This window comes from Scleropages formosus, chromosome 13, assembly GCF_900964775.1.
Source record: "Scleropages formosus chromosome 13, fSclFor1.1, whole genome shotgun sequence".
Taxonomy (NCBI): domain Eukaryota; kingdom Metazoa; phylum Chordata; class Actinopteri; order Osteoglossiformes; family Osteoglossidae; genus Scleropages; species Scleropages formosus.
In genome coordinates this window covers 11,706,881-11,725,400 of record NC_041818.1, presented here as the reverse complement: position 1 = coordinate 11,725,400, position 18,520 = coordinate 11,706,881, and the positions used below count along the sequence as shown (strand labels likewise).

General features: G+C 44.4%; 2 protein-coding genes across 18 annotated transcripts in view; both read right to left on the bottom strand.

Annotated features, from left to right (window-relative positions):
• The window catches only part of LOC108925318 (protocadherin gamma-C5-like), a 223,634-nt gene that overhangs the window by 13,993 nt on the left and 191,121 nt on the right, over positions 1-18,520 (bottom strand). For 2 of the 17 annotated variants that reach the window (XM_018737148.2, XM_029257418.1), the window contains exon 1: positions 4,296-6,941. The exons of 12 other annotated variants lie outside the window; for them this stretch is intronic. In XM_018737148.2, coding sequence (XP_018592664.2) covers positions 4,296-6,812 — 2,517 coding nt within the window. In that variant the 5' untranslated portion in view covers positions 6,813-6,941. Of the gene's footprint in view, positions 1-201; positions 3,099-4,295; positions 6,942-8,919; positions 11,573-18,520 lie in introns of those variants that run through there. 3 more of the 17 variants (XM_029257420.1, XM_029257419.1, XM_029257428.1) reach the window with 3 other exon arrangements.
• LOC114912122 (protocadherin gamma-C5-like) lies at positions 14,916-17,747 on the bottom strand. Its single transcript, XM_029257469.1, has 2 exons — positions 15,116-17,747; positions 14,916-14,930 (listed from the first exon to the last, which is right to left on the bottom strand). Exons 1-2 carry the CDS (start codon positions 17,570-17,572, stop codon positions 14,916-14,918), a joined length of 2,472 nt encoding a protein of 823 aa, XP_029113302.1. The 5' UTR covers positions 17,573-17,747.

The window sequence follows — 18,520 nt, the reverse complement described above, 5'->3', positions numbered from 1 at the left end:
CCCCCAAAAAAAAAAAAAAAATTATAAATGACTAAATTAGGTCACACTAGTTGAAGTTTTGACAAAACCATACAGCAAAACTGCACAGACTAACCAGAAACATTTTAACAAATATATGTAAGGTTATTAACTTCACACATGCTTAAAAAAGTAATACTTCATAATTATTAACTGGAAGTATACAGCCTTCCGTTATCTCACCTGCTGGCTCTCAAAAGTCCAGGCGCTGTCAGGCAGTGACGCGTCAAGCACGTTTATCATCTCCTTAAAATCTGTGGTGCTGCTGGGTTTAACGAAGGTGAAGTCACTGAACTCGGACACTGGAGACAGGCAGGACCTGAAGGACTGACTCTGAGACAACATGTCTCCTCCCAGCACCTCCACGTACTTAATAGGCCCGTCAGTGTTGAGCTGGATGTGCAGGTTTCTGTTGGGATTATTATTGTATTCATCCGAGTCTCCCCGTCTCACACAGCAACACGCACGACTTGCGCTGCTCCTGATACATCTCACCGCTAAAATGGCAAAAGTCAAAAAGGACACCGCGGACACGGACGCCAGAGAGACGATCAAATAGAAGGTGATTTTATTGCTCTTACTGGCCGGTTCGTGGCTTTTGTGCTGCCGGAAATCCAAGATGGGCTCGTGGACCCCGTCCTCTAGCGATATGCCCACTGTGACCGTGGCGGACTGCACCGGTTCCCCGTTGTCCTTTATCTCTATGAGCAGCCTGTGAGAAGAGTCGTCCTGCTCCGAAACGGCTCGTTTAGTCCTCACCTCCCCCGTGTAGAGATTCACACTGAAGAGGGAGGCGTCTGTGGCCTCCACCAGTTTGTAGGAAACCCAGGCGTTGTGTCCCGAGTCAGCGTCCACGGCCGTCACCTTGGTAACGAGGTGTCCCGCTTTCGCCGATCGCGGCATCTTCTGATGGGACACGGAGCCCATGACGGCAAAGGGGTAAATGACAGCGGGGACATTGTCATTCTGGTCCAGGATAAACACGTGGACAGTGACGTTGCTGCTCAGAGACGGAGAGCCGTGGTCCTTGGCCTGAACGTGGATCTGAAACACCTTGAGTTTCTCATAGTCGAATGAGTGCATGCTGTAGATGCTGCCGTTGTCTGAATTAATATAAACGTATGAGGAGACCGACGCGTCCTGCACTTTGGAGTCTAAGACGGAATACGAGATCTTCGCGTTGTCGCCCAGGTCTGAATCAGAAGCAGACACTGAACACAGGACAGTTCCTGGGGTGCTGTTTTCATTCACATAAACTGTGTAGGAAGGTTGGGAGAAAACTGGACGGTTGTCATTAACATCCAGAACAGACACGACCACTGTTTTCTTAGATGAAAGAGCAGGAGAACCTGCATCAGTGGCAGTGATTTCGATACTATATTCTCCCTTTGTTTCTCGATCAAGTCCAGCGCCAGTAATGAGTTCATAATGATTTTCATAAGATGATTTTAACATGAATGGCACATGTCCTGCGACACGAAGACTGACTTTCCCATTTTCGTTCGAATCCAGATCCCTGACGCTGATCAAACCCACCACCGTCCCTGGTGTTGCGTCCTCCGGCACAGGGCTTGGTGGGGATTTTATAATAACCTGTGGGGCGTTATCATTACTGTCCACAACGTTCACCTGAACACTGCAATGACCCTCCATCTGCGGACTACCTTTGTCTTTGGCCACCACATCTATGGCATAAACACTGGCCTCCTCGTAATCCAGCAGTCCCTTCAGCGTTAAATGACCCGTGCTGGAATTTAAATGAAAGATACTGAACACATTTTCAGAAGTGTGGTCACCGAAGGAATACATCAGCTCGCCATTCTGACCTTCGTCTGTATCTGCTGCTTCGAGTTGGATAACAAGAGCTCCCGGCGGACTGTTCTCGTCGAGAGACACCTCGTAAAACTGTCTGATGAACTGAGGCGCGTTGTCATTGGCATCCAGGACTTGGACAGTGATCTGCGCTGTTCCAGATTTCACGAGGCTTCCTCCGTCGACCGCGGTGAGCAGCAGCTCGTGCGCCGATTGCTTTTCTCTGTCTAAAGCTTTAGCAAGGATCAGTTCGGGAATTTTCCTACCGTCTTTCAGAGTGTTAACATTGAGAGAGAAATATTCGTTCTCGTTTATGCTGTATGATCGGAGCGCGTTGCTGCCTACATCTGGGTCCTGCGCGCTCTCGAGTGGAAAGCGCGCCCCTGGAGCAACGTGTTCAGCTACCTTCAGTACGAGTTCCTTTGTCATGAAGCTCGGAGCGTTGTCGTTAATGTCCTGGATCTCCACTTCTACACGGTGGAGTTGTAGAGGAGATTCAATAATTACCTCCAAAGGTAACACGCAGCTGGAGCTCTGGCCACATAAATCCTCTCTGTCGATTCTTTCATTCACACAGAGATCCCCCTTCGCTAAATCTACAGCGAAATACCGCTTAACCGCCTCCGATGAGATCCGCAGCTTGCGCTCAGAAATCCCGGCAACTCCCAGACCCAGGTCCTTGGCTAAATTCCCAATGACGGAACCTGTCTGTAATTCCTCGGGAATGGCGTAGCGAATCTGTCCCTCTATTGTATTCCACAGGAGAGGCAGATGCACCAGCCTCAATACCATCCAGTTCACGAAGCCAGTTCTTCCCCTGACTTCCATTGCTCTCCGTGTTCATCGGATGTCTCTCTCAGTAAACATTAAAGCGTAAAAGCTATATTTTGAAAAGAAAGAAAATGGAAACGCCTTATACATGCAACACATCATGAGGCGTAAAAAGAAGCGCGCCCATCACACCCCATTTTCGCTGTGGCATCCCTACCCTACGGATGCTGCAACTGAGGGAGGCAGTGGATCGCCTTGCGCAGGAGAGCCTCTGATTGGTGCAGAGCGGATCCAATAGAAATGTTTCTTTATCATACAGACCCAGTATAATATTCTACAATGAACACGGAAACGAGAAAATCTCTGAATCGACGACAGCGCCTGGGAGATGTAAATACTTACAATATACTTAAAGAACAGGGCAAAATAAATTTACGAAGTACTGGTGTGAGCACCCTTTAAGACAGATCTGAAGTGCTACACAGCCCAATCCGGGGAAGAAGGGTGCAGAAAAATGCAAAAACATATTTAGTGTATAACCTCGTGGATTTGCATTTCTTGTCAACATATGGTGGTTGAGAGAAAGCCGGCGCACAAGAAAGTGACAAAGATGAGCGACAGTGAGTATATAACTATTAGATATGGAACTTATGAGTGAACAGTCATCTATACAGGCGTTTTTACTTTTAGATTGTTTCTTTAATATTTATTGAGTGCAAAAATGACTGATTTCACAATTATGTGTATTGTAATATGCACAGTAACTGTTTTATGTGAGCAATTTACGATAGCATATCCCATAATTCTTTCATGGCAAACTAATTATACACAATTTTAAAGAACACACAACGGAAATCCCCCAATCGCCGCGTAAACTGGAGCTGTAATGTATTACTTCCCTAATCAATCTCATGTGGAGAGTAATTATTAGAATTCGGAACCCGTTAGTAATCTCGATGAACTTGAAAGGTACGACGTAGGAGGAAAACTCCTGTAGGGGGCGCAAGAGCACTTCCAAGTGAAAATCAGAATGACTCATCCGACAGCGTTAAGGACCATTTTCTAGGGCACGGATAAATACGTGATTTTGTCTGGCTTATGGGTGCAGATCATTTCAGCCATACAGAACTTAAGAACATCCCATGCGATACTTAACACCATGCTAAATCAATAAAGGGACAATGGTGCAAGCACAAAAGTTAAATATGTAATAGTGTAGAACACTTACAATAAAAGAATTATGTTTCTATCAATACTGGAGATTTAAAACAACAAAGACATGTAACACTGAAGCCTGGAATCTTTTTCTTGCTTTATAACGCATCGTTGTAAATAGTTAATCTTCGTTCGAAAGACTGCATCAAACACAAGCAATTAAACTGGCTGACTGATATTCACCATTTATCATTTGATTTTTCCATCTTCGTTAGGTTTCACAAGACAAAAACATCGCTTCATTTTCAAAAAGAGAAACTACTGGAGATGGAATTATATTCGACGTACATTCAACTTGAGGTTACGTCACCCTTTAATCCAACATTATTACCTATCAAATACACTATTCACGTGTATTTTGCCCGAAGTAATTCGCGAAACTTTACCGAAATATAACCTACAACCCGAATTACAGACTAAAAAAAATCAGACATACTGAACAAGATCGGGAACATCGAAAACCTTGTGCTTGTGCTCACCTGCTGACTCTCGAAAGTCCAGGCGCTGTCAGGCAGTGACGCGTCAAGCACGTTTATCATCTCCTTAAAATCTGTGGTGCTGCTGGGTTTAACGAAGGTGAAGTCACTGAACTCGGACACTGGAGACAGGCAGGACCTGAAGGACTGACTCTGAGACAACATGTCTCCTCCCAGCACCTCCACGTACTTAATAGGCCCGTCAGTGTTGAGCTGGATGTGCAGGTTTCTGTTGGGATTATTATTGTATTCATCCGAGTCTCCCCGTCTCACACAGCAACACGCACGACTTGCGCTGCTCCTGATACATCTCACCGCTAAAATGGCAAAAGTCAAAAAGGACACCGCGGACACGGACGCCAGAGAGACGATCAAATAGAAGGTGATTTTATTGCTCTTACTGGCCGGTTCGTGGCTTTTGTGCTGCCGGAAATCCAAGATGGGCTCGTGGACCCCGTCCTCTAGCGATATGCCCACTGTGACCGTGGCGGACTGCACCGGTTCCCCGTTGTCCTTTATCTCTATGAGCAGCCTGTGAGAAGAGTCGTCCTGCTCCGAAACGGCTCGTTTAGTCCTCACCTCCCCCGTGTAGAGATTCACACTGAAGAGGGAGGCGTCTGTGGCCTCCACCAGTTTGTAGGAAACCCAGGCGTTGTGTCCCGAGTCAGCGTCCACGGCCGTCACCTTGGTAACGAGGTGTCCCGCTTTCGCCGATCGCGGCATCTTCTGATGGGACACGGAGCCCATGACGGCAAAGGGGTAAATGACAGCGGGGACATTGTCATTCTGGTCCAGGATAAACACGTGGACAGTGACGTTGCTGCTCAGAGACGGAGAGCCGTGGTCCTTGGCCTGAACGTGGATCTGAAACACCTTGAGTTTCTCATAGTCGAATGAGTGCATGCTGTAGATGCTGCCGTTGTCTGAATTAATGTAAACGTATGAGGAGACCGACGCGTCCTGCATTTTAGAGTCTAAGATGGAATATGAGATCTTAGCATTTTCCCCTAAATCGGGGTCTACTGCAGATACTGCACCGAGGATAGAACCTGGTGCGTTATTCTCAGTCAGATAAACATTATAAAACGAGTCTAGAAAACTCGGTGGATTATCATTTACATCAAGAATTGTTATTGGTATTGTTTTTTTGGATGTCAGTGCAGGGGAACCCGCGTCAGTTGCTGTTACCTCAATATTATACTCAGGGAAACTCTCGCGGTCTAACACGCCATTCGTAACCAATGCGTAATGATCGGAAAAAGACGGTTTCAATACAAATGGATATCCGCGTGGAATTAACAAGGTGATCTTTCCATTGTCTCCTGAGTCCAGGTCTCGTGCACTGATCAAGGCAACAACAGTTCCAATCGGCGCGTCCTCGCGCACTGGGCTCGGCGGAGAGTTCAGCACGATTTCGGGAGGATTGTCGTTGACATCCACTATTTCTACCTGCACACTGCAGTGTCCCTCCATCTCCGGGCTGCCTTTGTCTGTAGCGACCACCTCGATTCTATACGTCGCAGCACTTTCGTAGTCCAGCTCCCCTTTCAGGAACATCTCTCCCGTGTTCGAATCTATGTGAAATATTGAATTAACCGAATTCGACATGTGCTCGCCAAAAGAATAAAGAATTTCTCCATTTGCGCCTTCGTCTAAGTCTGTGGCCAGAAGGCGAATCAGAGGCGTTCCTTTCACACTGTCTTCACTTATAACTATTTTATACACGGACTTTTCGAACACGGGTATATTGTCATTATTATCAAGTACAATGACCGTGATTTGCGATGTTCCTGATCTGGCCGGATTGCCCCCGTCCACAGCAGTCAGTACCAGGTGATGAACAGCCTGCTTTTCTCGGTCAAGAGGTTTCTCTAAAGCTAACTCAGGGACTTTTCGTCCGTCGTCGAGATTCTTTACTTTCACACCGAAACATTCATCTTTACTGAGGGTGTAGGATTTCAGTGAATTACTTCCCACGTCTGGGTCTACTGCGCTCTCCAAAGGGAACCGCACTCCAGTCGCAGTTGATTCTGCGATTTTTAAGATGCGCTCGTTTGTCAAAAAGCTGGGCGAATTGTCATTTATATCTCGAATTTCAATATCCACTCGGAAAAATTCTAGCGGACCCTCAACCACCAGTTGTAAAGGTAACAAACAGCTCGCGCTTTGTTCACACAGAGTCTCTCTGTCGATTCTCTCACTCACCGCCAGCTCTCCCTTCTCCAAATCCACCTTGAAATACTGCTTACCAGCTTCGGAGGAAATCCGCATCTTACGGTCAGAAATTTCTCCAAGTCCCAATCCCAGATCTTTTGCTAAATTGCCAACAATGGAACCCACATTGAGCTCCTCGGGAATGGTGTAGCGAATCTGACCGTCTATTGTACTCCATAAGAGGAAGAAATCGACCCACCACAGCGCCACTTCTTCACATCTCTTTTTCCACTTTGCCGTCTCCATTTCTGATACAGATACAATTTTATTTTCCACAAGCCTTTGTTTTCGAAGGGCATAGCACATGTACGAAGGAAATCTGTAAAGTCCCTTTGTAATATAACACCGTCTGTCAAAATCCCATTAAAACCGTTAACGTTGTACGCGAACGCAGCTCAGTCTCTCCCAGCTCTGCCCGCTCCGAGGGTTACGGTGCAGCGGATGGGGGAGGGAGTGGATCCCTTTTCACCGCTCTGCTTTTCTATTGGTCCACAGCTTGAAAGCGGAACATCCAATAATAAAACAGAAGCTTATTACAAATTTGCTGTGTCTATAAATATATCACCCTTTCAATTAACAGAAATGATGATTCTTGAACATTACATTCTAAAACGTAAAAAAGACCACAGATATAATTATCACCTTTAATAATATTCTAAATGGTAATTCTATATTCCTAGTGATGTTTGCAGTTAATGGTATTTTATTTAGCCATCTGAATCCGACATCTGGACTACAGATACGTTCTAATTTCTCCGTTAAGACATTCGGCGAAGCCTCAGTGGCGTGTGCCACGTGCACTGTCTCTTTTCACTGTGATTATATACAGTATACAGCTGCTTAACAATGTCAGCTGCTGCGGGGGGGGGCACTAAAATATACAGTAGTACTTAGCAGAGGGGGGTACAGTGGGTTGGATCGGGTCCTGCTCTCCGGTGGGTCTGAGGTTCGAGTCCCGCTTGCGCTGCCTTACGACGGACTGGCCTCCCGTCCTGGGTGTGTCCCCTCCCCCGCCAACCTTACACCTTGTGTTCCCGGGTTAGGCTCCGGATCCCTGCGACCCCGTATGGGACAAGCGGTTTCAGATGGTGTGTGTGGTACTCAGTAGAATAACACACGAATATCGGTGAGCATATTAGGCTTCATTGAAGAATTATGGGAGGTCCCCCTTCGTCTCATATGATACAGTTCTGTTTTCCAGTATGTTTTTTTGCCAAATTATTCACCGTTGTTCACAAATTTTTCTCATTGATCTTCGTGTCAAAAAGAAAATTTTTGGTTAATTCTATTCTCGATGGTTTTGCTTGAGCTGAATAATTACGTGAATAATTTTTTGTATTTTCCATTACAGTACTGATACCGTACCTGTCTTGATATTTGTGTTTATTATAATCACAAATTATAGGATGAATCCAAAACTGCGGCTCACCAGATTTATCTAATTTCACGCCAATATCGGGGTCCTGAGGGTCCATCTCTTTCGACCGGATCCAGGTTTAGCCTATACCTACCTAAACTCTCTATCGAAATACACGAAGGGTGGCAAAGACAGCACTGGTTATGAGTAAACTTTGGTACTCTAACTCACACTCACTTTCATTAACTGCTGGTCCTTGTCAGAGTCGCAGCTGTCCAAAGCCTTTGATATTATAACATTTTATTTAACAGATATGATGTAATCTAGCAGCTCAATTGCACTGCATTTAAACAAGTGTTTTATAAGCTTCAGTTACATTCAGCTTCTGCCACAATCGTTCAATACATTAAACAAACAGGAATCATTTAACCAAATGCAAATATTTTAACAACTGGATGTATTAAAAATAAGTATAACACAGAATAAAAGTAACATTTTAACACGTATGATGTAACCATCCATATTATATTCTACTTTTTGCAGACTGATTGCTGACCACATACTCACCCACTCACTCACAAACTACGGTAAATTTGGAGCTGCTAATAAACCCGCACGTCTTCTGAATGTGGGAGAAAACCGGAGCGCCCAGTGGAAATCCACGCAGACACTGGGAGAACATGCAGACTCCGCACACTGAGGCGGATTCAAACCAACGCCTGTACAGCCCAGGCCACCATGCCGACCATCTCTACAAACTTTTACCAGTAAAAAAATTAGATGAGGAACATATGGTATTTGTGCACAACTAACTCTGGATTCCACTGTCAGATACTAATCTGAATTTTACTTTCAGTATAATACTTTACTGAATTCGACTTTTACATTTATTGGTTTAGCAGACGCTTTTCTCCAAAGGGACGTACATCTCAGAGCTGCGCTACGTTTCAGTGGCGCATAATAACTTACATAATAAACACTTTAAAACGGCAGTATAATGATGACCAGGTATATCTATTCTAAACAAAGAAATTCATTTTATGCATTTTAGCTCACCTGCTGACTCTCAAAAGTCCAGGCGCTGTCAGGCAGTGACGCGTCAAGCACGTTTATCATCTCCTTAAAATCTGTGGTGCTGCTGGGTTTAACGAAGGTGAAGTCACTGAACTCGGACACTGGAGACAGGCAGGACCTGAAGGACTGACTCTGAGACAACATGTCTCCTCCCAGCACCTCCACGTACTTAATAGGCCCGTCAGTGTTGAGCTGGATGTGCAGGTTTCTGTTGGGATTATTATTGTATTCATCCGAGTCTCCCCGTCTCACACAGCAACACGCACGACTTGCGCTGCTCCTGATACATCTCACCGCTAAAATGGCAAAAGTCAAAAAGGACACCGCGGACACGGACGCCAGAGAGACGATCAAATAGAAGGTGATTTTATTGCTCTTACTGGCCGGTTCGTGGCTTTTGTGCTGCCGGAAATCCAAGATGGGCTCGTGGACCCCGTCCTCTAGCGATATGCCCACTGTGACCGTGGCGGACTGCACCGGTTCCCCGTTGTCCTTTATCTCTATGAGCAGCCTGTGAGAAGAGTCGTCCTGCTCCGAAACGGCTCGTTTAGTCCTCACCTCCCCCGTGTAGAGATTCACACTGAAGAGGGAGGCGTCTGTGGCCTCCACCAGTTTGTAGGAAACCCAGGCGTTGTGTCCCGAGTCAGCGTCCACGGCCGTCACCTTGGTAACGAGGTGTCCCGCTTTCGCCGATCGCGGCATCTTCTGATGGGACACGGAGCCCATGACGGCAAAGGGGTAAATGACAGCGGGGACATTGTCATTCTGGTCCAGGATAAACACGTGGACAGTGACGTTGCTGCTCAGAGACGGAGAGCCGTGGTCCTTCGCTTGCACAACGATATGAAAAACCTTCGTTTTTTCATAGTCGAATGAGTGCATACTGTATATTGTACCGTTTTCCGAGTTGATATAAAAATGAGACTTTGTCGCAACACCATCTAAAGTAGAATCAACTATTGAGTAGGAAAGAAGAGAGTTTTTATCTACGTCGATATCCGACGCCGACACGGAACCTATCGACGAACCTGCAGGATTGTTTTCGGTTATATACACGTTATAAGAGGGCTGGGAAAAGGTGGGAATGTTGTCATTGACATCCAACACCTTAACACTGACCGTCTTCTTAGTTAAAAGGGGAGGAGAACCAAAGTCCGAAGCAATTATCTCAATGTCGTATTCTGGAGTGACTTCGCGGTCTAGTATTTTGTCGGTTACTAAAGAATAATGATTGTCAAAGGATGGCTTTAATTTGAAAGGGGAACCCTGCGGTATTTCAAGGTTCAGTTTCCCGTTGTCGCCAGAGTCTAAATCTCTAACGTTTATCAAAGCAATGACGGTCCCAACTGCCGCGTTTTCAAGCACTGGGCTTGGCAGGGAGGTGAGGATGACTTCTGGCGGGTTATCGTTCTCGTCCATAATGTCCACCTGAACAGATGAATGTCCTTCCAGGCTGGGATTCCCTCTGTCTTTAGCACGGACATCGAATGTGTACGATGTTTTTTCCTCATAATCTAGTTTTCCAGTCACAGTAATTTCCCCAGTGTCGGGATTCACACTGAATTTTTTGAAGACAGAGTCAGACGTGTGTGTGCCGAAGTAATACTGTATTTCTGAATTCGGACCTTCGTCCAGATCCGTAGCTGTAAGCGTTAACACTATAGTCTCGGTGGCTGCATTTTCACTTACAGACGTTTTATAGAGTGTTCGCTCGAATTGTGGCGCGTTGTCATTAATATCTTGGACAAGAACCCGAATTACAGTCGTTCCCGATTTGACTGGATTGCCTCCATCTAAAGCTGTCAACACAAGCTGATGAATGGGCTGCTTTTCTCTGTCCAAGGCTTTATCCAATACCAGCTCCGGTACCTTCCTGCCATTTTCGAGGCTTTTGACATTTAATCGGAAACAGTCGTTGCTGTTAATTATATATGACCGTAAACTATTGCTGCCGACATCCGGGTCCTCCGCGGATTCTAGCGGAAAACGGGTCCCCGGCGTAACAGATTCCGCTATTTCTAGCACGTGCTCTTTAGTGAGGAACTGAGGCACGTTGTCGTTTATGTCCTGTATTTCAATCTCGACACGGTACAGCTGCAACGGATTTTCAATAACGACTTGTACGGGCAAAATGCAAGAGGTGCTTTGTCCGCACAGGCTCTCTCTGTCAATTGTGCCACTCACAGCGAGCTCTCCTTTCAACAAATCCAAGCTAAAATACTGCTTACCAGACTCGGTGGCGATGTGCAGATTGCGGACTGAAATCTCCCCAACCCCCAGACCCAAGTCCTTCGCTAAATTCCCAACAATTGAACCCTCCTTTGTTTCCTCGGGAATCGTGTATCGAATCTGCGCATGTATTGTACTCCACAGCAGAAAGAAGTGTAGCCACCGCAGCGCTTGGGATTCCAAATTCAAAATCCACCTCCCTTGAATCATTGTCTGGCTGTTGTAAAAAATACTTCCATCACGTATTTTTTTGTGTCCACAAATAAACGCTTGATCCAAAAGGTAAAACGCGTAAATTGTATCAAAAAGGACGAAAATAAATCTGCTGTATACTACATGTACAGAGACGACAGCGTTGAGCTCAGTCTCTATCAGTTCTAAGCAACCACTCTGTAAGGGTTACAGTGCTGTGTGTGGGGGGGGGAGGGGGGGAGTGGATCTCTTTGTGCTGCCATCTATTTCATTGGTGCACAGCTCAGCTAGAACTTGTCCAATAGAAGAAGCGCATGGCTTAAAGGGCCAGGATACTTAGAACATTACCAGTTCGTATATGAACAAGCATATCAGTGTGGTCTCCACTGCATAAAATGACAGAGCAGCTAAAAGGTTGTCATTTTTTGTTTAGAATTTTCATTTTTAAAGAATCATGCTACAGACCTGTATTTTCATACTCTAAATACAGTGCTTAGCAAAAGTATTCAAACTCCTAAAACAATTCTAAATGTTACGGCTCAAATGAAACATTCATCTTTGCACAGATATTTTTATTACAAACTGATATTCTCGGACAAAAATATTTAAGGCCAGAATTTTTTTTCAGACACTGTATGACATGCTAAAATTAAAATATTCAGTTCTTTCAGATCTTCTCTTCTGATATCCCAAAATGCAAATGTAAAGATATACCCTTTATTAGAATACTTGTCTGAGTTAACATTGCCCTGTCTTTGTGTACGAATGAAGGAACTAACCGGATTAAAAACCTCTGTGGATTCTTTTTCTGGTAGTGAATCTGAAGATAATGGTTGAAAATTAAGACCAAAGGCAATCTTAAGGAAGATAAAGTTATACTAGAACACAGAGAAGGAAAAGGATTTGGAACATCAAAATGTACTGTATATATTTCAGTGAATACTACTGGCTGAAATACAAGTAAAGTGCAGCAAACCACCTAGATACTACCAAGAAAAGACCTTCCTTCAAATGTAAACATTAAACAAGAAGTACACTTGTGAGGGAAACTGCTGAGAGAACATCAATCACTGTGAAACAACTATGGTAGACAGTGGAGTTAAGGTGCACCTAACAGTTCTATTTTTCAGCAAGACAACAAATCCATGCAGAGTCAATGTCCTATCTGACCTCAATCCCACAGAAATTTTCTGATATATTTTGAAAACTGTCTGTAGCCCACAAATGCTGCTCAGTAGACCTGCGTAGGCTGCAGTAAATCTCTCAAGAGCAGCGGGAAAACATTACTCCTGGCATGACCACACCCACACCTCAACCAGCAGCACTTGACTCCGGTTAAGCACCTGACTCCAGTTGAAACACTTGGCTATAAAAACCACCAGTCGACTACATTCCAGTTGCGGAATCTCTGTGAGACAACCATCCCTCCTGCGATCATAGCTTTTCCACAGTGCCCTATCTGCTCTCCCCTGTCTACCTCCCTAACCTGTATCCTTGTCCCTTTTCCTGTCTACTACGGCATCGACCCTCGCAATGTTCTCATCAACCACACCCTCAGATTCTCCCCACATACAGTGCCTGCGCCTTGGATTCACCATGACTGTCCCTAACTATGAGTACTGCCTTGTCCCAAGAACCTTTGTAACAAACGATCCATAGACTGGGTGCACACCCAGGTCCCCGCTCTGCATGAAGTGACAACTCCTGACCAGTACACTAAAGTAGTCGTTACTTTCCTTAATGGATGTAAAGCTGTTGCTGCAGCAAGCATTTTACACCTTGATAAAGCCTTTGTTCACAATACCTGCAGAGAAATTAATAATTATGGTTTTAAATACTTTCTGCGTGAACACATGAATTAGGAATAACATCAGAATCTACAAAGGAATTCTGATGTACAATTTGTAATCCAACACCATTTTAAACTGCTGGCAGGCTCTGAATACTTTTTCAAGGCTCTGTATTACAGAGGTGGCCATCTCTAGTCTTGTAGGGCCAGAATGCATTACCTTATAAAGGATGATTGAATTATCACCTGGTTTACCTCTTAAAATACTGTATTACGAGATTACACTACTCAAATAATTACTTCAGTTAAATATTGTGTAGCTAAAGGAAAACAAGAACACCACAAGCCCTCTCACCCTCCATAACTAGAACTTGCCATTCCTTCTCTCCCTAACATGTTATCCAGTTAGACTAAAAAAGTAAGAGAGTAAAATAAGTGCACTGAGCACTTCTCACCTGTTTTGAAATAAATACTTTAATTCAAACAAAACATGACATTTAAATGGTACATAGTAATTCACAGATTTTGCATTGAAAAAATGAAATAAGGAGTTAGTGTACTATAACATTGTTGGGACGGTGCTAATTTCTCACATAAAATCAGATACAAATATGAACTGTGACAAATCAGTGAAAATCTGAATTTATAAAAAAGTGAAAAGCTGACCCGCATCACAATGCACACTTCTCAGTGAGAGCAATGGTCGCTGTCCATATGTGTGGTGCTGAAATGCCATAAATGGTCAGGGACACACAGATTATCCGTATGTCGCCAAGCACGCCATGTCATACAGGGAACATCGCAAATCTTGCCAGGATTCGGGGATTAAAACCACGTATGGAGTGAAGTTTAAAGTTTCATGTTTCTGCAAAAGTAAGAACGTTGCTCACCTTTGCAAGACAATAAAGAGAAAACAAAATACTGAAATACATTTTCATATATATACAGTGGAACCTCGGAACTCGAACTTAATTCGTTCCAGAAGGGCGTTCGAGATCTGAAAAGGTGGAGTTCTGAATCAATTTTTCCAATAAAAAAATGTAAATTGGATTAAACCGTTCCAGACCCCCAAATGATTGCCTGTTTAAACCTATACACATACATACCTGATGCTAAAACCATAAATAAAAAGTGTAAAACCCATAAATACATGAACACCAGCTTTACCTTTAGCAACATCAGCTGCTTTGATGGTCTCTTTATTTTTCAGTATAGTGCAAATTGTAGATTTAGGCATTCCATACTGTGCAGCCAAATCAACCACGCAAACACCTCTAACGTGTTTTTCAGTTATTTCCTTTTTAACCTCTATCGTGGTTCTCGCTATTTTCCTTTTTGGCTGATTGCTTTCACTAGTAAACTTCTTAGGACCCATGATGGCTTATTTAATATAAGATATATATAAAAAAAACACAAAAACACATGGGAATTCACAACACAATTCAGCGAGATGTTCACTCCACGAGTTTTCAGGCAAGACTGACTCATACCGAGTCAAACACGTCATACGCAACCTTTCTTTCATGGGGAAAAAAAAAGAGGGGTCGCGTGTCCGACAGGTTTTAGCCTGAGAGGTTCATCGGTTCGAGTTCCGAGATATTTTTTTCTCGAACATGATATTTCAGAAAATAACGACTTCAGACAGACTGATTGCAGCAAACCAATCGTCTTACGTGCTGCTTCAAATTCAGTGAAAGCTGCGATATACAAAGATTACTACAAAATACAACTTCGTTACAAAAACCTGCAAATGCTCATCTGCTGGCTCTCAAAAGTCTAGGCTCTGTCAGACAACGATGCGTCAAGTTGAGTTCGCATTACATTCAATGCAGAATCATCTAAAAATTCACTGTGCATTTTGCCCGAAGTAATTCGCGATATTTTTTAAAATATGACTTACACTATTACGAAGTAAAAGTCAGACACACAGAAGATCGGGAACATCGAAAACCTTGTGCTTGTGCTCACCTGCTGACTCTCGAAAGTCCAGGCGCTGTCAGGCAGTGACGCGTCAAGCACGTTTATCATCTCCTTAAAATCTGTGGTGCTGCTGGGTTTAACGAAGGTGAAGTCACTGAACTCGGACACTGGAGACAGGCAGGACCTGAAGGACTGACTCTGAGACAACATGTCTCCTCCCAGCACCTCCACGTACTTAATAGGCCCGTCAGTGTTGAGCTGGATGTGCAGGTTTCTGTTGGGATTATTATTGTATTCATCCGAGTCTCCCCGTCTCACACAGCAACACGCACGACTTGCGCTGCTCCTGATACATCTCACCGCTAAAATGGCAAAAGTCAAAAAGGACACCGCGGACACGGACGCCAGAGAGACGATCAAATAGAAGGTGATTTTATTGCTCTTACTGGCCGGTTCGTGGCTTTTGTGCTGCCGGAAATCCAAGATGGGCTCGTGGACCCCGTCCTCTAGCGATATGCCCACTGTGACCGTGGCGGACTGCACCGGTTCCCCGTTGTCCTTTATCTCTATGAGCAGCCTGTGAGAAGAGTCGTCCTGCTCCGAAACGGCTCGTTTAGTCCTCACCTCCCCCGTGTAGAGATTCACACTGAAGAGGGAGGCGTCTGTGGCCTCCACCAGTTTGTAGGAAACCCAGGCGTTGTGTCCCGAGTCAGCGTCCACGGCCGTCACCTTGGTAACGAGGTGTCCCGCTTTCGCCGATCGCGGCATCTTCTGATGGGACACGGAGCCCATGACGGCAAAGGGGTAAATGACAGCGGGGACATTGTCATTCTGGTCCAGGATAAACACGTGGACAGTGACGTTGCTGCTCAGAGACGGAGAGCCGTGGTCCTTGGCCTGAACGTGGATCTGAAACACCTTGAGTTTCTCATAGTCGAATGAGTGCATGCTGTAGATGCTGCCGTTGTCTGAATTAATGTAAACGTATGAGGAGACCGACACCTCCTGCATTTTAGAGTCTAAGATGGAATATGAGATCTTAGCATTTTCCCCTAAATCGGGATCTACTGCAGATACTTCACCGAGGATAGAACCTGGTGCGTTATTCTCAGTCAGATAAACATTATAAAACGAGTCTAGAAAACTCGGCGGATTATCATTTACATCAAGAATTTTTATTGGTATTGTTTTTTTGGATGTCAGTGGAGGGGAACCCGCGTCAGTTGCTGTTACCTCAATATTATACTCAGGGAAACTCTCGCGGTCTAACACTCCATTCGTAACCAATGCGTAATGATCGTAAACAGAGAGTTTCAACGCAAATGGGTGTTCCGGTGGAATTAGTAACGACACTTTTCCATTGTCTCCGGAGTCCGGGTCTCGTGCGCTGATCAAGGCGACAACAGTTCCAATAGGCGCGTCCTCGCGCACTGGGCTCGGCGGAGAGTTCAGCACGATTTCGGGAGGATTGTCGTTGACATCCACTACTTCTACCTGCACACTGCAGTGTCCCTCCATCTCCGGGCTGCCTTTGTCTTTTGCTACAACGTCGATTCTATAAGTAGCAGTGTTCTCATAGTCCAGCTCGCCTTTTAAGATCATCTCCCCAGTGTTTGCATTTATCTCAAACAACGAACTCACAACATTTGACGTGTGTTCACCCAAAGAATAGCGTATTTCCCCATTTGTCCCTTCATCCATGTCTGTTGCTTTAAACTTAATAAAGGAGGTTCCCTTTGGACTGTTTTCATTTACAGAGATTTTATACACAGTTTTTTCAAAAACGGGGAAATTGTCGTTAATATCAAGCACGATGACTGTGATTTGTAAAGTGCCGGATCTAGCCGGATTGCCTCCATCTACAGCAGTCAATAGCAGCTCATGAACATCCAGTTTCTCTCGGTCAAGCGATTTCTCTAAAATTAGCTCGGGGACTTTTCGTCCATCGTCGAGATTTTTCACCTTTACACTAAAACACTCGTTTTTGCTAAGAATGTAAGATTTCAGCGAATTACTTCCCACGTCGGGGTCCACTGCGCTCTCCAGTGGGAATCGCGCTCCAGTTGCAGTTGATTCTGCGATTTTAAGCACACGCTCATTTGTCAGGAAACTGGGAGAATGGTCATTTATGTCCTGAACTTCAATATCAGCGTGAAAGAATTCAAGTGGACCCTCAACCACCAGCTGCAATGGTAACAAGCAGCTCGCGCTTTGTTCACACAGAGTCTCTCTGTCGATTCTATCACTCACCACCAGTTCGCCCTTGTCCAAATCCACCCTGAAATACTGCTTACCAGCCTCGGAAGAGATCCGCAGTTTGCGGTCAGAAATTTCTCCAAGCCCCAATCCCAGGTCTTTAGCTAGGTTCCCAACAACAGAACCCACGTTCAGCTCTTCAGGAATGGTGTAGCGAATGTGCCCGTCTATTGTACTCCATGAACGGAAGAAAAGCAACCACCGCAGAGTCTGCCATCCCCAAAACCAGTTCCTTTTCCGCTTAATCATTTCCGAGCATTACAGAAACATCTCCAGGAAACAGCTTAACGCACCAGCAAAACCACGCGTGGAAAGAGAGTGTAAATGGACATTTCATCCAAACCGAGCGCAATGTTTTTGTATTTCCATATTGTACGTGTGGAGCGTGTAGCTTCACCGCACGGAGCTCCGTCTCTTGCAGCTATGAGCGCTGTAAGGGTTACTGTGCTGTGGATGGGGGGGGGTGAGTAGATCTCCGTGTACGCTGCTGTATTCTATTGGTTCACAGAGGAGCACTAAACTGTCCAGTCAGAATGAAGACATTTTACAGGGGAACGGTACTTAAAGTAACGGCACATGCTTAGGTTTTAAACGTGTTGTTCTTTTTCAACTTTTCATTGAAGAATGAAAATAAAACAACGTGGTAATTTAGACTCAGAAATAATATTTAAAAAAATCCAATGGCTCAACAATCTGGGTATAAATTAAAAAAGGTTAGCTTCAGTAAGATCATTCTTCAGGACGAGGTTTAATTTTATTTCGCTTAACCTTTGATCAGCATTACGTTTTAAGGAAAATCTGGAATGAGTGGTTACCCATATGGAACTTTTTCAAAAATGCTAAGTGTTCACACCTGTGAAATATTGTGTCTATTTAACCTTCAGCCTTTTCTCTAAGTAGACCTGTTTGCAATTGCTCGGAGTTCTGTTACTGCATATGTGTTGATGTGACGCAGTACTCTTTATAAAACTCATTAAAAATAATTCCTCATTCCTTTTATAAGTAAACTGTTCAAGTCGTTCAGTAAACTGTAATGCATATTTAAGAAAGTTCACTGTTTACTTTGGGTCAATTCTTCAAATTTATAATGAGAGATTATCCTCGGTATACATTATTTCGGAGATGCTTCTCACGTTATTTGCGATCATGTCTCGTTATACGTTTATCCCTGGAAGAAAGAAAGAAATTGCAATTTTG